This window comes from Nuphar pumila, chromosome 11, assembly GCF_984573655.1.
Source record: "Nuphar pumila chromosome 11, dmNupPumi1.hap1.1, whole genome shotgun sequence".
NCBI lineage: Eukaryota > Viridiplantae > Streptophyta > Magnoliopsida > Nymphaeales > Nymphaeaceae > Nuphar > Nuphar pumila.
The window spans coordinates 115,803,199-115,820,885 of record NC_143259.1 but is presented as its reverse complement, the minus strand read 5'-3'; the positions used below and the strand labels follow the sequence as shown (position 1 = coordinate 115,820,885).

At 38.4% G+C, this 17,687-nt stretch overlaps 1 protein-coding gene across 1 annotated transcript in view; it reads right to left on the bottom strand.

Annotated features, from left to right (window-relative positions):
* Positions 1-17,132, bottom strand: part of FH (frataxin-like protein) — a 36,647-nt gene extending 19,515 nt beyond the window's left edge. The window contains exon 1 of the mRNA XM_089981367.1: positions 16,807-17,132. Within this exon, the coding sequence (XP_089837493.1) occupies positions 16,807-17,051 (245 nt within the window). The 5' untranslated portion in view covers positions 17,052-17,132. The remainder of the gene's footprint in view (positions 1-16,806) is intronic.
* Between the last annotated feature and the right edge of the window lie 555 nt (positions 17,133-17,687).

The following is a 17,687-nucleotide window of genomic DNA, read 5'->3' as shown; positions in this document are numbered from 1 at the left end:
GTGCGGACACGGGTGCGGCTTCGGACTCGGCCTGGACTCGGTCAACGAGTCGAGGCCGAGTCCGTCCACATTTTGGACTCGGTCAACTTTGATCGAGTCCAAAAATGTCTATTGAAAAACTAAAAAAACAATTTTTTTTTATATAAAAAGAGACAGTGCACAGAGCACAGAGCACAGAGCACTGTGCACAGAGCACAGTGCACAGTGCACAGTGCACAGTGCCTGTGCACAGTGCACAGTGCACAGTGCACAGTGCTGTGATTGTGCACTTTTTAAATAAAATAAAATAAAATAATATCTTTTTTAAAAAATAAAATAAAATAAAATAATATATATATATAGCCGAGTCCCCGTGTCCAAAAATTTTAAAATTGCACCGCACCCGTGTCGCACCCGCACCCGCACCCATGTGACATAGATGCTAAGCCACACAATCTTCTTTCACTTCCTTTTTCGCAATCCCAAAAAATATTGTGATAGAAAAATACTCCCATACTCTAGGACCTTAAAGATTTGAAAATAATTAGTTAACAAAATATAATACATTCTTTTTCTTCTCACTCGCTATGAGAAAAACATTCACTTTGATGATTAGAATATATGTTTTTTCCTTTATTTTAACTTATAAGACTAACAAAACCTTAGCAATAAGAGACAGACAAATTATCCTAGAAGAATACAAGGATGAGTATTTTATTGTTAAAAAGTGTATATATATATATATATATATATATATATATATTTTATTTTTTTTTCTTTTTAGTATCTAGTTCCATTTGAACTAGACTTAAACTAGCCAACATATTATTGACTAGTTTGAGAATTGAGAGCCGTTGGAGCTAGTCCAACGGCTACAAATAGAGTCGTTAGACTAGCTCCAACGACTCTCTTGTACTTCTCTTAGCACTATTCAAAGATCTCATTCATGTGTATAAATAGGGGTCATCCCCCTCCAATTGTATTAATGTTTTTTAAGCATTTTATGTGAAGTTAAATAAAGATTATTCACTTTATTTTTTGTGCCTTCTTATTTGTGCCCTTTTGTGGGTTTTGGTTAATGTGTCTTTTATACACTTGTTGTCAACATTTGTTTTCTTGTTGAAGGCTGGTATTTCATTACATGGTATCAGAGCTCGGAAGCTCTAGGAGTTTTTTGAAAATTGTTGCCTTTTTTTTCATGCCTAAGAAGCAAGAAGAAGACTCTTCCTCCATTCGTGATTCAAGTATTCTCATGCTTTGCATAGCTGGAGAAAAGACTGGTTCGTTGGCTCGTGTGATCGTTGACTCCTCTCAAAGATCGTGAAAACGTGATTATGCTATTGTTCTCTCTCTCTGTTTTTTTTTCTTTCTTTGTCTCTCACCTTTTTTTCCTCTTTTTTTTCATTCTTGTAAGAATGGATGTCAATTATAAAGTCACCATCATGCCCATAAAATTAAATGATATCACTTATGCAATGTGGGCTTCAATTATGAAGCATCACATTTGCGGAAAGGGATTGTGGGGGTTAATATATGGTTCTGATTCGAAACCAAAACTAATCCTCACCAAAATGGAAAATGAGAAAGAAGCATCTCTCACGGAAGGAGAGAAGACTAAAGCCTTAGCCACATATGAGAAAAAACGAAAAGAATGGAGAATAGGGCATGTCAAGATCGTGTTTTGGCTAATTAATAGTGTAGATATTAAAAAATGCTCAAGTCTTGCAAAATTTAAGCATGCCAATAAAGCTTGGGAATGCCTTAAAAATATGTATTCTCTTAAAGATATTGCATATGTGTGCAATTTGAAAGACAAAGTATGAACTATGACCCAAGGCGACAAGAGTATTAGAGAATACTATAACGAGTTGTCCGAACTTTGAGAAGAGTTGGCTCTTTTTTAACCAAAATGGCATTGCCTCCAAGATATTAAGCTTCGCCAAAAGCAACTTGATATAGAGCACTTTTAACAATTTGTGAATGGTTTGAGGCTAAAATTCAAAACCACCAAATCAACTCTTCTACATAAAGGAAAAGTTTTCTCTATTGTTGATACTATTGAGGAATTAACTATTGAAGAGAATAGGCTAAAGAAGCGTACTTCAAAAAATGAAGATAAATCCGTTCTAGCCGTATCTAGACCAGGGAATTACATGCGTAGATCTCATTTTGAAAGACAAGGCAATGATTATGACAAAAAAAAGTGATTTGCCACCAATGCCAAGAACCGGGACATTATAGGCCTCAATGCCCCAAATTAAGAAGAGATTAAAAGAAAGTGGCTTCAATTGGCTCATCACAAGAGTCAAAAGATCCAAGCACTCGAGATGATCATGTATCTATGGCACAACTAATGAAAATATTTCAACCTCTCTCAAAGGAGCATCTTCATCTTCATCAACTATAGCTTCAACTAGAGCCGCAGTTTCATCATTCTGCGATCCCGGTAAAACTCCTTGGCTTCTTGACTTTGGTGCTTCTTTTCATATGACCCCAAATAGTGATATTTTGACCTAATGTCATAATAACTCAAGTGTGCTAAATGTTTTCACAGTCGACGGTACATCTCTTAAAATAAAAGGAATAGGTAATTTCGAAAATTTTCAAAACTTCAAAAAAAAATATTCTAAAAGTTAGATATATTCTCATGTTAAATTTAAATCTTTTATCTGTTTCTCAAATATCTGATCATGGATGTAATATCTCCTTCTCTTCTGATGGTTGTTGGGTACATGATCGCCAGTCAGGGAACTTGATTGAGAAATGTCATAAAAAATGTCTCTACTATATGGATTTTTTGGAATTACCCAAAGATACTTTTTGTTATAATGTTCAAAAATTGGATTTGGACTTGTGACACAAAAGACTTCGTCATCCTCATATATTCAAAATCCAACATTTTCAAAGTTTAGGAAAATTTTGTAATTCTGAAAATTTTGCTTGTAAAGATTGTATTATTTGTAAAATGAAGAGATTACCATTTCGTGACAGAATTTTTGTTTCCACTAGGCCACTTGAGTTAATACATTCGCATGTTTGAGGTTCTGCACTGATCATATCAAAAGGTGGATACACATGATTTTTGTTAATGATTTCTCTAAGCATACTTGGATTTACTTAAACATAAATCTGAAGTTTTCTTAAACTGTCAAACATTTCACAAAATAATCAAAAACAAATTTCAAAATAATATTTTTATTTTCATATTGATTCAGGGGGGGAATTTTTATCAAAAGAATTTAAGGATTATCTCAATGTACATGGCATCAAACACCAAAGATCTTATCCTCACACACCACAACAAAATAGTTTGGCCGAACAAAAACACGGACACATTATAGAAACTACTACGACCTTATTAATAGCAAAACAAGTTCCAAAAGAATTTTGGGTTGAAGCAGGCTTAACTGTCACCTATCTTATTAACATGTCATTTTCCTCATTAAAAAACATAACTCTAATCGAAAAACCTGTTAAATTATCTTCTGATTACTCCAGATTAAGAGTTTTTGGATGCAAAGGTTTTGTTTTCACTAACAGAAATTATAAGCATTCTCTCTGTGCTATCCATTGTGTTTTTTTAGGTTATGCAGACAATAAAAAAGGCTATAGATGTTTTGACCCTCAAAATAAAAAATTGTATATTTCAAGAAATATGTCCCTTTAGAAAAGATTTTTTTTTTAAATGCCAAGTAACTGAGTATTATTTTCTATTAGATTAAACTTCGAAGCATGATAGTTGTGATTATGAATGTGACCCAAATGATGGTCAAGATATGGCAGATTCAGAACAAAACCTTGACAATGTATTTAATGAAGAACAAATCCAGACGGACACCAATTATTTACAATATTGCAAGCGTAAGGATCCCAATCTTCCATGTGCACTAGAAAAATATTCTGAAGCGCAAACCATAAAGTCATCTAGAATTTCTAAACCTCCCACTAAATTTGTATCCTACGAATCTTTTTCCCAAAGCTATAGGGCATTCATTGCATTAATATACTCATACATAGAACCTGCAACCTATGCTCAAACCAAAGAACATTCTGAATGTGTAGAAGCTATGAGAGTAGAAATATAAGTCTTAAAAAAAAATTAATACTTGGACTATTTAAAACATTCCACAAAGAAAGAAACCCATAGGATGTAGGTGGGTATACATGGTTAAAACCAAGAGTAATGGAACTCTTGAAAGATATAAAGTCAGATTAGTTGCCAAAGGATATTCTAAAAAGTATGGCATAGATTACGAAGAAACTTTAGATCCAGTTTTCAGGATGACAACAGTTAGGACTTTAGTAACCTTTGTCTCTATTAGAAAATGACATATATTTCAAATGGATGTCAAAAATGATTTTCTTAATGGAAACCTAGTTGAAGAAGTCTATATGGAAGCACCACTTGGTATAAGTATTCCTAAGGGTAAAGCTCTTCGTTTAAATAAAGTTCTTTATGATCTTAAATAGGCACCAAAAGTCTGGCATGACACATTTAGTCATGTTATGATTGTAATAACCTGGGAAAAAAATTAACCTTGAATTCGGGTCGAATCCGAACCCGGACCCAACTGAGGCACCGCCTCTGTTACCTTTTAAAGGATAACGAGGCCAAAGGGGGGGAGGTTCTCGAAACCCCCTTCCACCCCGACTCTCTTGTCTCTCTCGCCCCCTCGTCTCTCCCGACTCCCATCTCTCTCCTCTGCATTGCCGAGCACTGTCACCGACATCGGCAACCTCCCGTCTCCGGTGAGCTCCTCTCCGGCAGCCTCCCCAGGTACGCACCATCGCCCCTCTCCTCCTCCTCTTCTTCTCCTCTTTCGTCTGTCTCTCTCTTTCCCCCTCGTTTCTCCGTTACGCAGGGAGGGGGGGAGCCACCTCCCTGCTGCCCTAGATCGCAGGGAAGGGGCAAAGCTCCCTCCCTGCGACCCCTTTTAGTGAGGGAGGGGCAGAGCCCCTCCCTGTGTCGTGCAGGGTAAGGGAGGGGCCGATTCCCCTCCCGGTGCCCTTTGGTTGCAGGGGTGGGGCCGAGCCCCCCCCCCCCTCCCTGCATCTCCGTACGGCAGGGGAGGGGTTGAGCCTCCTCCCTGCTTCCTGTTCCTCTAAGAAACCAACAGGGGGCTTTGGCCCCTGTCTCGTTTCCCTGTTAGCAGCCGACCGGGGGCGGCGCTCCCAAAAGCCACAGGGGGGCTGTTGGCCCCTGCGCCTCTCTATCTCTGTTCATTTTCTTGGTAGGGGTCATCAGCCCCTGCCCCTTTTACTGTTCTAGCAGGGGCCATCGGCCCCTGCCCTTTTTATTGTTCCTTTTTCTGTTCCAGCAGGGGCCGAAGGCCCCTGCCCTTTTTGCTTGCCAGCAGAGGCCGATGGCCCCCTGCCCTTTGTGCACGAGCCTAAACCCTTGGCCGACAAGCCCAGGTAAATTTCGGAAACTACATCATGATGGGGATAGATCATTGCAATGGCTGGTCTTTAACGAGGGATTTCTAGTAAGCGTGAGTCATCAACTCGCGTTGACTACGTCCCTGCCCCTTTATCTTTTCCAACAGGGGCCGATGGCCCCCTACCCTTTGTACCTTTCCAGTAAGGGCCGAAGGCCCTTGCCTTTTTAAATAACCAGCGGGGGCCAATGCCCCCTGCACCTGTTCTTTTGGCGGCAAGAGTCATTCGGCCCTGCCCTAGCCCTATGTATTGGAGAAGTCGAGTCTTCTCTTTGTTTTTACTTTTGTCTTGATTGCATGTTAATATCACATATTTGCAGTTACGATGGATTCCGCTAGCGCTCCGCGACCAGAGTCGTCAATCGTTTACACCCGCAGACGCCAGCAAGCTTGCAACTCTCCGAGGTAGGGGAAGAATGCATGGAAGACCTGGACAATTGAATTAAGTTCAACTAACTAAAAATGATCATTAAATAAATATATATATACAAAAATATATATATATATATATATATTTATACGAGTATGCACTTAACTCAAGGACGCGGTTTTGCGATCCTTGCCATTTACCTGCTTACAGTTTTTACTTGCCGTTGCGCGTTGTGTCGAGGTTTTGTGTTGCACTTCTGCATACCGTCTTTACTTTGCCGTCGTGCTTTGCGCCTAAGCTCTTGCTTTTGCATATGTGTTGTTATTGCCTTGCTATTGCAGATGACGTGCAGGTTTTCGCTCTTTGCGTATGCCTTAAAGGCATCCTCGTGGAGGATGCAAGGGGCATTCACCACTCTCTATCTTGCGACGAGAGTTGAGTTGGGAGCTAGCGTTACGTCTTCGTCTAAGGAGAGGGATACCTCGCAAGGATCCTGACTCTTCGAGTGCGCAGTCATGCAGACAAGTTGGGGTTCGAGCAAACTTCTTAGTAGGGGTTCTGTTGAGAAACTTGTATCCCGTCTATCGAGGTCGGTATCGAGTCATGCAAGGCATGTAGATACCCCGATAGCGGATGAGATTCTAGAAAATTGCATGCATAATGTTGGCACAAGCTATTGGTTGTTTCACAAGATAAAGAATGTCAAAAGTAAAGTTGATAAACATTACATCTTTGTGAAACACTCCTGTTGAGGCTTCTATTGAGGAGCTATACCCCCTTCATCCTAGAGTACTTGTAGTCGTGCACTACACGCTAGTACTGTGATGATCGGATGAGATGGTCGTGCAACCTCGAATAGTGTTAAATGCACAATGCTGTAATCACTTAAATGGTGATTGATTCGTCTTCACAAACAAGATGCTCGAGTGGTTTAAAGACCACAGCATAGAATGAGTCGTTAGTTAAGCAACCCTTAATGCACCCATTCGCTTCTTGTTGTCTGTCAAGGGAGAGGATAGAGCGGTACAAAACTCCAATGGACAGGTTGTTAACAACTACCCCACGGGCAATGATCCGGCCTCCCCAGTCATTGGAGTTAGGGGAAAGGGGCTACAATAATTTGCTCAACACTTCTGCAGAAGTTGGATGCATCTGTGGCACTGCTTATCAGCCTTTGGGGAATCCTCTCTCGGCTAAAGCCGTCCCTTTAGAAGCGGACTCAACTAGCTATTCGGATTATTGAAAATACATAAAATAACAGACGCCCGAACTAGTCTCAGTTGTTTCTACGTTTTGTCTGCGCGTACCCGCAGGCCAGTAATATCGAAACATAAAGTCTGTTCACACTGGTTGTTGGGTCGTGAGACTCGCTTCCACTACTTACTTGCTTGCACTACTTACGCGCTTGCACTACTTACGCGCTTGCACTACTTACGCGCTTGCACTACTTACTCGCTTGCACTACTTACGCGTTTGCATTATTTACCTGCTTGCACTGCTTACCTGTTTAACTGCATATCTGCTTTAAACTGCGTAACTTGCTGAATTAAATGTACATAATTCAGTTTCCTGTAGTCTCTCTTGTGCACCTACTAGTTTTTCGCGAAACTAACTCATTCTATGAGTACAGGTGATGATTAGATACACCACGGGCGATGGCACGATGGCAAGATGGCTCCAAGACTTTCTTCTTCCTGCTCTTAGCTCGCATCCTGGACGTTTGGGGTTTTGTAACGGATTTTCCTTAGGATATCCGAATTTTGTACTATTTGGAGAACTTCTTAAATAAAAGTGGCTTTTCCAAGTGTTTGCAAGTAGCATGGGTTGTGCGCTTTGGTTCTTTTAGCTAAAGCGCCCAAAGTTGTCAGACTGCCTTTCTGAAATTAACAAAAGAATAGTCTTCCGCTGATTTCATAAACCATCTCTGAAATAAAGATATTTCTTTTTAGTCGTTTGTCTGTTTTTCTGAAAGGTTTATAAGTTTGAAATTTTGGGGCGTTACAATGATTGACATTGGATTCAGATCTTGTTTGACTGACGCTGCTTTGTTTGTTAAGATTTCTTATGTAGGTATTATTATTCTCCTTCTTTATGCGTCTTCTTTATGTAGATGACATGATCATTATCGGAGAAGACAAACAGAGAGTTAAAAACATTAAAGGGTTTCTTAAAAATCATTTTGAAATAACTGATCTGAATTTATTGAGATATTTTTTAGGAATTGAAGTTGCTTATTCCCCTAGAGGATATCTATTATCTCAGTCTAAATTTGCTTTTAATATTATTTTCAGGTCTGGAATCATAGATGACAAGAGAGTTAATACTCCTGAAGTTGTCAACACCAAAATGCGAATTGATGATAGAGAACCTCTTGAAGATCTCACTCCTTACAGACAGCTTATTGGAGCACTTTCCTACCTCTCAATCACTCGACCTGATATAGCACACGTTGTACACACAGGTAGTCAATTTCAGCACGCTCTCACTTCTGTTCAGTTAGGATCAATTTTGCGTATTATTAGATATATTAAATCTTCTCTTTCTTGAGGCCGTTTCTTGTTTGCTTCATCTTCATTAGATTTAATTGCATATATTAATGCTGACTGGTAAGGTGATCCCAATAACAGACACTCAACCACTGGTTTTTGTATTTTCTTAGGAGAATCTTTGATTTCGTGGCAATGTAAGAAACAGCAGAAGGCCTCTCTTTCGTCAACAGAAGTTGAATATTGAGCTATGACAACCACAATCATGAAGGTAGTCTGGCTTAAAAGACTGATGGCTGATATAAGAGTTGAAGTGACAAAAGCATCATGCATGTGTTATGACAACAAGAGTGTGATATACTTAATCAGCAACCAAACATTTCATGAACACACCAAACATATTAAAATGAATTGTCATTACATCAGAGAGGAGTATCTATATGGGACTATTGATCTGTCTTATGTTACCTCAGAATATCAATTAACAGATTTTTTCACCAAACCTCTCGTCAGTCCTAGATTTCATTTCCTCTTAGACAAACTTTCGGTCATTGTACCGTAAGTTTGAGGGGGAGTGTTAAAAAGTGTGTGTGTGTGTGTATATATATATATATATATTATGTGTACATACCAATGTATATACACCTAGTATATATGTATATTATATTTATATATATATAATATATTTTTTCTTTATTTATTTATTTTTTTAGTATCTAGTTCCATTTGAACTAGACTTAAACTGGTCAACATATTGTTGACAGTTTGAGAGTTGTTGGAGCTAGTCCAACAGCTACAAATAGAGTCGTTGGACTAGCTCCAACGACTCTCTTGTGCTTCTCTTAGCTCAATTCCAAGAGCTCATTCATGTGTATAAATAGGGGTCGTCATCCTCCAATTATATTAATGCTTTTTAAGCATTTTATGTGAAGTTAAATAAAGATTATTGATTTTATTCTTGTGCCTTCTTATTTATGCCCTTTTGTGGGTTTTGGTTAATGTGTCTTTTATACACTTGTTGTCAACATTTATGTTCTTGTTGAAGGCTGGTATTTCATTACATTTTATATTGCTCAACCCAACAATCTCCACCTTGATAGAAAATCACCGCTTTATTATTTGTGCGCCATCAAATTTACCTTGACCTGATAAATGAGAAGTCAAGCTCCACTCCAACTTTTCTACTTGAACCACCTTCATTAACATGTCTGCTAATTCTCTTTAATTACAAAACTTATCTTCATTTTGCCTTTAAATACTTCATTGATTTAGTCCTACTGAACCATAATATTTTGTTTTTTATGATAAACAAAGTTCTTACCCAACATATTGCAATCACATTTGTCACAAAATACAATCAAAGGTCTAAAATGCATATTAATCTTACTCATCAAACCATGAAGCCAAATTGCTTTCTCACTAGCTTCTATTAGTGGCATGTATAGTGTGTACTCAACTTTGGTAGCCCATGATTTTGTCATTCATTGAAGATTTGACATCCAACCAATTGAAATATTTCCCAAATTAGATTATACCTCGGAATTTGTCCTGGCCTCCTCAAACCCATTGAAAAAGTTTTGACAAAGTTTCTATCAACGCAACCATGCATTTAATTAGAATTCTTGTCATATATAACAGCACAATTACTCGTGTTCTGTGTTGTGAAAAGCGTTGAGGCGTAGCGAGGCGCTCGACCAAAATCTGTAGCGAGGCGTAAGCCTCGAGGCGTAAAGCGTAAGCCTAAAAAAACTATAAAAAATATCTAAAATTATAAATAAATAAAAAATTCTTTATTGATGAAACAACAACTAACAAGAAATAAAAAATCTCAAATAAATACTGAAAAAACATGAGATTAACATGTAAAAAAAATAACATTAATGCAACAACTGGATCTATGTAAGTATGTTAAAACATGAGCATTCGTTAAATAAAGAATTAACATCAACAATGAAATGCATATTAGCATTAACAAAATCAAATGTATAATTTCTTATGTGAAGGCATTATCTGTTAATGGAGATGACATGTCAACATAATTAACATTAGCATTAACAACTTGATTTATGTAAGTATCTAAGAAATAAAACATGAGCATTCGTTAAATAAAAAATTAACATTAGTATTAACAAGATGAAGAATTTCTTCTTCTTCTTCTAAAATTATAAATAAATACAAAATTCTTTATTGATGAAGCAACAACTAACAAGAAATAAAAAATCTCAAACAAATACTGATAAAACACTAGATTAACATGTAAAAATAACATTAATGCAACAACTTGATCTATGTAAGTATCTAAGAAATAAAACATGAGCATTCATTAAATAAAAAATTAACATTAGCATTAAAAAGCTGAATTTTTTTTTCTTCTTCTAAAATTATAAATAAATAAAAAATTCTTTATTGATGAAGCAACAACTAACAACAAACAACAACAACTACGCCTTCATCCCAAAACAATTGGGGTCGGCGATATGAACCAACAAAGAAAATCATTCTGGGTCTTCCACATGAATCCTTCTCCTCCATTCATTTCTATCCAATGCCATGTCCTCGGTGAGGTTCAAAGCAATCATATCATTTCCTATCACCTCCATCCATGTCTTCCTAGGCCTACCCCGACCTCTTTTAACTAATATATTTTCTCATTTCTCCATCCTTCTAACTGGAGCATCATTAGGCCTTCGTCGAATATGTCCAAACCACCGTAAACGATTCTCTCTCATCTTATTTTCAATGGGTGCAACGCCTACCTTCTTACGTATCTCCTCGTTCTGAATCTTATCTTTTATTGTATTTCCACACATCCATCTAAGCATACGCATCTCAGCTACACTCATTTTTTGAATATGATGTCTCTTGGCAGCTCAACATTCCGTACCATATAGTAAAGCGGGCCTAATAGTCATCCTATAAAACTTTCCCTTCAACCGCAATGGCATTCTACGATCGCACAACACTCCAGTTGCACTTTTCCATTTCATCCACCCAACCTTTATCCTATGATTTACATCTCCATCAATTTCTCCATACTTTTGAATGATAGATCACAAATATTTGAAACAATCATCCACCGGTATTTCTTGCTCACCAAGCTTCACTACACTCTCATCTCTATTTCGTTGCTTACTAAATCGACATTCCATGTATTCTGTCTTACTCTTGCTCAACTTAAAACCTCTTGCTTCCAATGTCTGTCTCCATAATTCTAACTTAGCATTAACCCTAGCTCTAGACTCATCAATCAAAACAATATCATCAGCAAACAACATACACCACGGCACATTTTCTTGAATTGAGCTCGTAAGCTCATCCATCACTATAGTAAATAGGAAAGGGCTTAAAGCAGATCCTTGATGTAACCCAACCGTTATAGGAAAATTGGTTGTCACCCCTCCACAAGTGCGGACATTGGTTACTACTCTTTCATACATATCTTTAATTATACTAATGTACTTGAGAGAAACACCTTTCTTCATCATTGTCCACCAGAGAACGTCCCTAGGTACTCTATCGTAAGCCTTCTCCAAATCAATAAAAACCATATGCAAATCTTTGTTCCTCTCTCTATTTCTCTCAATAAGTTGTCTAAGAAGATGTATAGCTTCCATAGTAGATCTTCCAGGCATAAAACCAAATTGATTCTCCGATATCATGACAACCTTCCTCAACCTAGACTCAATCACCCTCTCCCAAAGTTTGAAGCAACTAACAAAAAATAAAAAATCTCAAACAAATACTGAAAAAATATGAGAATAACATGTAAAAATAACATTAATGCAACAACTTGATCTATGTAAGTATCTAAGAAACAAAACATGAGCATTCGTTAAATAAAAAATTAACATTAGTATTAACAAGATGAAGAATTTCTTCTTCTTCTTCTAAAATTATAAATAAATACAAAATTCTTTATTGATGAAGCAACAACTAACAAGAAATAAAAAATCTCAAACAAATACTGAAAAAAATAGATTAACATGTAAAAATAACATTAATGCAACAACTTGATCTATGTAAGTATCTAAGAAATAAAACATGAGCATTCATTAAATAAAAAATTATCATTAGCATTAACAAGATGAGGAATTTCTTCTTCTTCTTCTTCTTCTTCTTCTTCTTCTTCTTCTTCTTCTTCTTCTTCTTCTTCTTCTTCTTATTCTTCTTCTTCTTCTTCTTCTTCTAAAATTATGTAAGTATCTGAGAAATAAAACATGAGCATTCAAACAACAACAACAACTACAACTACGCCTTCATCCCAAAACAATTGGGGTCAGCGATATGAACCAAAAAAGAAAATCATTCTGGGTCTTCCACATGAATCCTTCTCCTCCAATCATTTCTATCCAATGCCATGTCCTCGGTGAGGTTCAAAGCATTCATATCCTTTCCTATCATCTCCATTCAAGTCTTCCTAGGCCTACCCCGACCTCTTTTAACTAATATATTTTCCCATTTCTCCATCCTTCTAACTGGAGCATCATTAGGCCTTCGCCGAATATGTCCAAACCACTGTAAACGATTCTATCTCATCTTATTTTCAATGGGTGCAATGCCTACCTTCTTACGTATCTCCTCGTTCTGAATCTTATCTTTTATTGTATTTCCACACATCCATCTAAGCATACGCATCTCAGCTACACTCATTTTTTGAATATGATGTCTCTTGGCAACACAACATTCTGTACCATATAGTAAAGTGGGCCTAATAGTCGTCCTATAAAACTTTTCCTTCAACCGCAATGGTATTCTACGATCGCACAACACTCCAGTTGCACTTTTCCAATTCATCCACCCAACCTTTATCCTATGATTTACATCTCCATCAATTTCTCCATACTTTTGAATGATAGATCCCAAATATTTGAAACAATCATCCACCGGTATTTCTTGCTCACCAAGCTTCACTACACTCCCATCACTACTTCGTTGCTTACTAAACCGGCATTCCATATATTTTGTCTTACTCTTACTCAACTTAAAACCCCTTGCTTCCAATGTCTATCTCCATAATTCTAACTTAGAATTAACCCCAGCTCTAGACTCATCAATCAAAACAATATCATCATCAAACAACATACACCACGACACATTTTCTTGAATTGATCTCGTAAGCTCATCCATCACTATAGCAAATAGGAAAGGCCTTAAAGCAGATCCTTGATGTAACCCAACCGTTATAGGAAAATTGGTTGTCACCCCTTCACAAGTGCGGACATTGGTTACTACTCCTTCGTACATATCTTTAATTATACTAATGTACTTGAGAGAAACACCTTTCTTCATCATTGTCCACCAGAGAACGTCTCTAGGTACTCTATCGTATGCCTTCTCCAAATCAATAAAAACCATATGCAAATCTTTGTTTCTCTCTCTATATCACTCAATAAGTTGTCTAAGAAGATGTATAGCTTCCATAGTTGATCTTCCAGGCATAAAACCAAATTGATTCTCCGATATCATGACAACCTTCATCAACCTAGACTCAATCACCCTCTCCCAAAGTTTCATAGTATGACTCATGAGTTTTATACCACGATAGTTTGTGCAATCTTGTATATCACTCTTATTCTTATATAGAGGCACCAAAGTACTCTTCCTCCACTCATTAGGCATCTTATTTGTCAGCCAAATCTTATCCTGTTAAAAAGATTTGTCAACCATTCTAAATCTTTCTCTCCCAAGCATTTCCAAGCCTCGATAGGTATACCATCTGGGCCAACTGCCCTTCTTGATTTCATTTTCTTCAAAGCCTCTACAATTTCTTTCTATTGAATCTTGCGCATGAAGTCACGATTCATCTCATGAAAAGAAATGGAGAAGTCTCCAAGATCCTGAGCATGACTTCCATTAAATAGCTTATCAAAATATTTTTTTCATCTCTCCTTAATCTCATCATCTTTGACTAAAACCCTTTGTGTTTCATCTTTGATACATCTAACCATACCCAGATCCCTTAATTTCCTATCTCTCATCTTTGCAAGCCTATAAATATCCTTCTCGCCCTCTTTGGTATCTAACTTGTCATAAACCTCCTTATATACCTTATCCCTCGTGTTTCGAACTACTTCTTTAACTTCCTTCTTTGCTATCATGTACTTCTCCAAATTCTCATTATCACGACTCTTACTTAGATTTCTATAACACTCTCTTTTAACCTTAATAGCTAATTTGAAATCCTCGTTCCACCATGATGTATCCTTACGTAGCGGTGCCCCGCCTTTAGACTCACCCAATACCTCTTTAGCCACCTTTATCTTTCTCATGTCACCCGCTATCTTACTCCACATTGATTCTGAATCATCCTCGAGACACCAATCAGCTTCCTTAACTATCTGCTCTACAAACATTCCTTGTTTAACTCCTTTCAGTGCCCACCACTTAATTCTAGGATCTATCCTATGTCTATCCCTTTTGCGGCATTGTCTAATTCTAAGATCTAAAATTAAGACTCTATGTTGTGTAGCTACACTTTCTCCCGGTATAACCTTACAATCGATGCAACAACCCCTATCTCTCTTTCTAAGTAGAAAAAAATCTATCTGACTCGTATTAACCCCACTTTTAAATGTTACTAGGTGAGACTCCCTCTTCCTAAACCAAGTGTTTGCTAAGATCATATTATAGGACAAACCAAAATCTAAAATCCTTTATCTACTTTCGTTTCTTTCTCCTATACCATAGCCTCCATGGATACTCTCAAATCCATCCCTACTAATGCCTACATGTCCATTAAGGTCACCGCCGATGAAAAGCTTTTCTCCATAAGATATCCCTTGTACTACTCCCTCTAAATCTTTCCAAAATTGACGCTTAATTGAATCATTTAAACCTACTTGAGGTACATAAACACTAATAATATTAATAATATCCGTACCTAATATTAATTTAATAAGTAAAATCCTATCACCCTTCCTACGGACCTCAACTACATTATCTATAAACTCATGACTCATAACAATCCCTACTCCATTCCTATTCCTATTTATTCCTGTATACCAAATCTTATATCCCCAAGGTTCTATCACTTTTGCTTTCTCAACTACCCATTTGGTCTCTTATAGACATAAAATATCAATTTTTCTCCTACACATAACATCTACTAACTCTACCAACTTACCAGTTAAAGACCCTATGTTCCAAGTGGCTAACCTAATTTTATGGTCTTGGACTAACTTCTTTACCCCCACCCGTCCAACAAAGTGAGGGAACCCTTGCCTATTTGACACCACACTCGGGCGCCGGTGTGACGCGTCGCTTCTGGGCGACGACCTAGCAACCCTTGCCCATTTATCACTGCCTCCGGGCCTATAGAGTACAACGTGTCGCTCAGTAGGGAATGCCCCAACGAAATTCTCATATTGGTTCATATTCATAGGGTATGACTAAGTTTTTATGTTGGCTGTCACTGGCCTACCGCAACCCTCCTCTTTTATCCGGACTTGGGACCGGCAGTGTATAACTAAAACATGAGCATTCATTAAATAAAAATTAACATTAGCATTAACAAGATGAAAAACTTCTTCTTGAGGCATGCCTCGAGGCGTATGAGGCGCACGAGGAGTACGCCTCAAGGCGTATGAGGCGCACGCCTCAGGCTCTTTAAGCCTTGTACCTACGCCTCAAGGCAGAAAGGCCCTCGCCTTGAGGCGAGGCGCGCTTTTTGCGCCTTGAGGAGCGTTTTTAATAACACTGCTCGTGTTTCTTAAGTATCGAAGTAGTCACTTGGTCACAGTTTACGATTTATCATATACCAGTTCAAAACACTAATCACACAAGTGATATCTAACCTAATGCAAACCATAAGAAGAATCAGGCTCTCCCACCAAACTAACATATAGAACTCCATGCATATTTCTCATCTCTTATTCCATCTTTGGACAATCATTGGGAAACAGCTTAAAGTGTGTTGAGACTAGTGTCTTCACGAGCTTAGTCTTACTCATCCGAAACTCGCCAAGCACTTTCTCCACAAACCCCTTGTCTTCCATCTTGCTAACAATATTTCACATCTTAATCACTTAGGAAGCTAACTTCAAACTGGTGATTCGTTCGATCCAGCCATCAAAAACTGAAAATTTACGCCAGACCACAGATTTCTACAGCCAATGCCCGCATAACGAGATCATTCAAGCACAAACAAAGACACACGGAGAATTTCTACACGCTGGTAACTTCGCAATCTTAATCGACCGAAAACCTCAACTAAGAAACAGACCTCACCGATCAATCAACCGAAAACTGAAACACGATCTACAAAAGATCTAGTTTTTTCGCATTTACATCCCGCGTAGCTTGATTTTTTTCGAGCAGAAACGAGAAAAATGAGAGAAGTGATCCACAAGATGCAAGCGATAGCGATGACCGTTTCAAATACCGAAGCATCAATTCACAATTCGACTATCAAACCATCCAAAATTACAAAAAAGACGCATAGATTAGGGTTTCCAGACTCCATTTCGCAGAATAAAATCATCCAAAGCCGAAAAAAGGGCGAAAAAAGAAGAAAAAACGGTAGAAATCCACGTACCCATAATCGATCGCAGCCGGCACCTGAGAATGGCCCGAATTTAATGCCCTGGAACAGAAAACCCTAGAATTAGCCCTAAACTTCGAGAGTTCAATCGGCTCGTCTCCGAGGGAACGCCTCCCTGCGAGGGATTGAGGACGATCAGGCGAATCGGGAGGCAGGAAGCGAGGGAGGAGGGATCTCCGGAGGAGATGACTTGTACCGGAGAGTCGCCGGAATAACCTTGACGAGAGGAGGGCGGCCATCCGGGAGGGATCGAGCCGGAGGGACGCAGAGGAAGAGAAATGATCTGATGAGGGCGCGCCTCACAGAACTCTCCGCGGGATCGAACCGCCAAATTTCGTCTTCGACGGTTTTAAAAATGTTGAGTTCAGAAAATAAGCTCCGAGAATAACTTGTTGCCACGTAATCTGGATACGTGGTAGCACAAGTTACGGGAATTCTTTGTTAAGTCTTCTGTCCCTCGTTTATAATTTTATGTACTGGTTCGGATCTGGGAAATAGACTCGAATAGCTGTCCAGCACCACTCCGGACCCGAGAACTTGGGTAGGGACTGGTCTAGTCCCCATTTGTGCATCCTGCGGGACACTACAGACACGTTGGATGCTGCAAAAATCAAATAGTGGACGTGGCGGACAAGCTCCGTGCATTCTCCACGTTCGTGAAATGGTGATTCATTGTTGCACACACACCCCGGTTATGCTGAGAATAGGGACGAGGGGAATGTGGTCTAAAAAAATCGGGGGAAGGGGCTTCTGCCCTGAGTCCCTCTCGTTTTCTCTCTCTTTACCCTATGCAGTGACTAGGTGGCAAGGCCACCAGCCAAGGCCGGCGATGACACCCTACAATTTTTTTTGCTGCCCCTTTTCTTTTTTTCTTC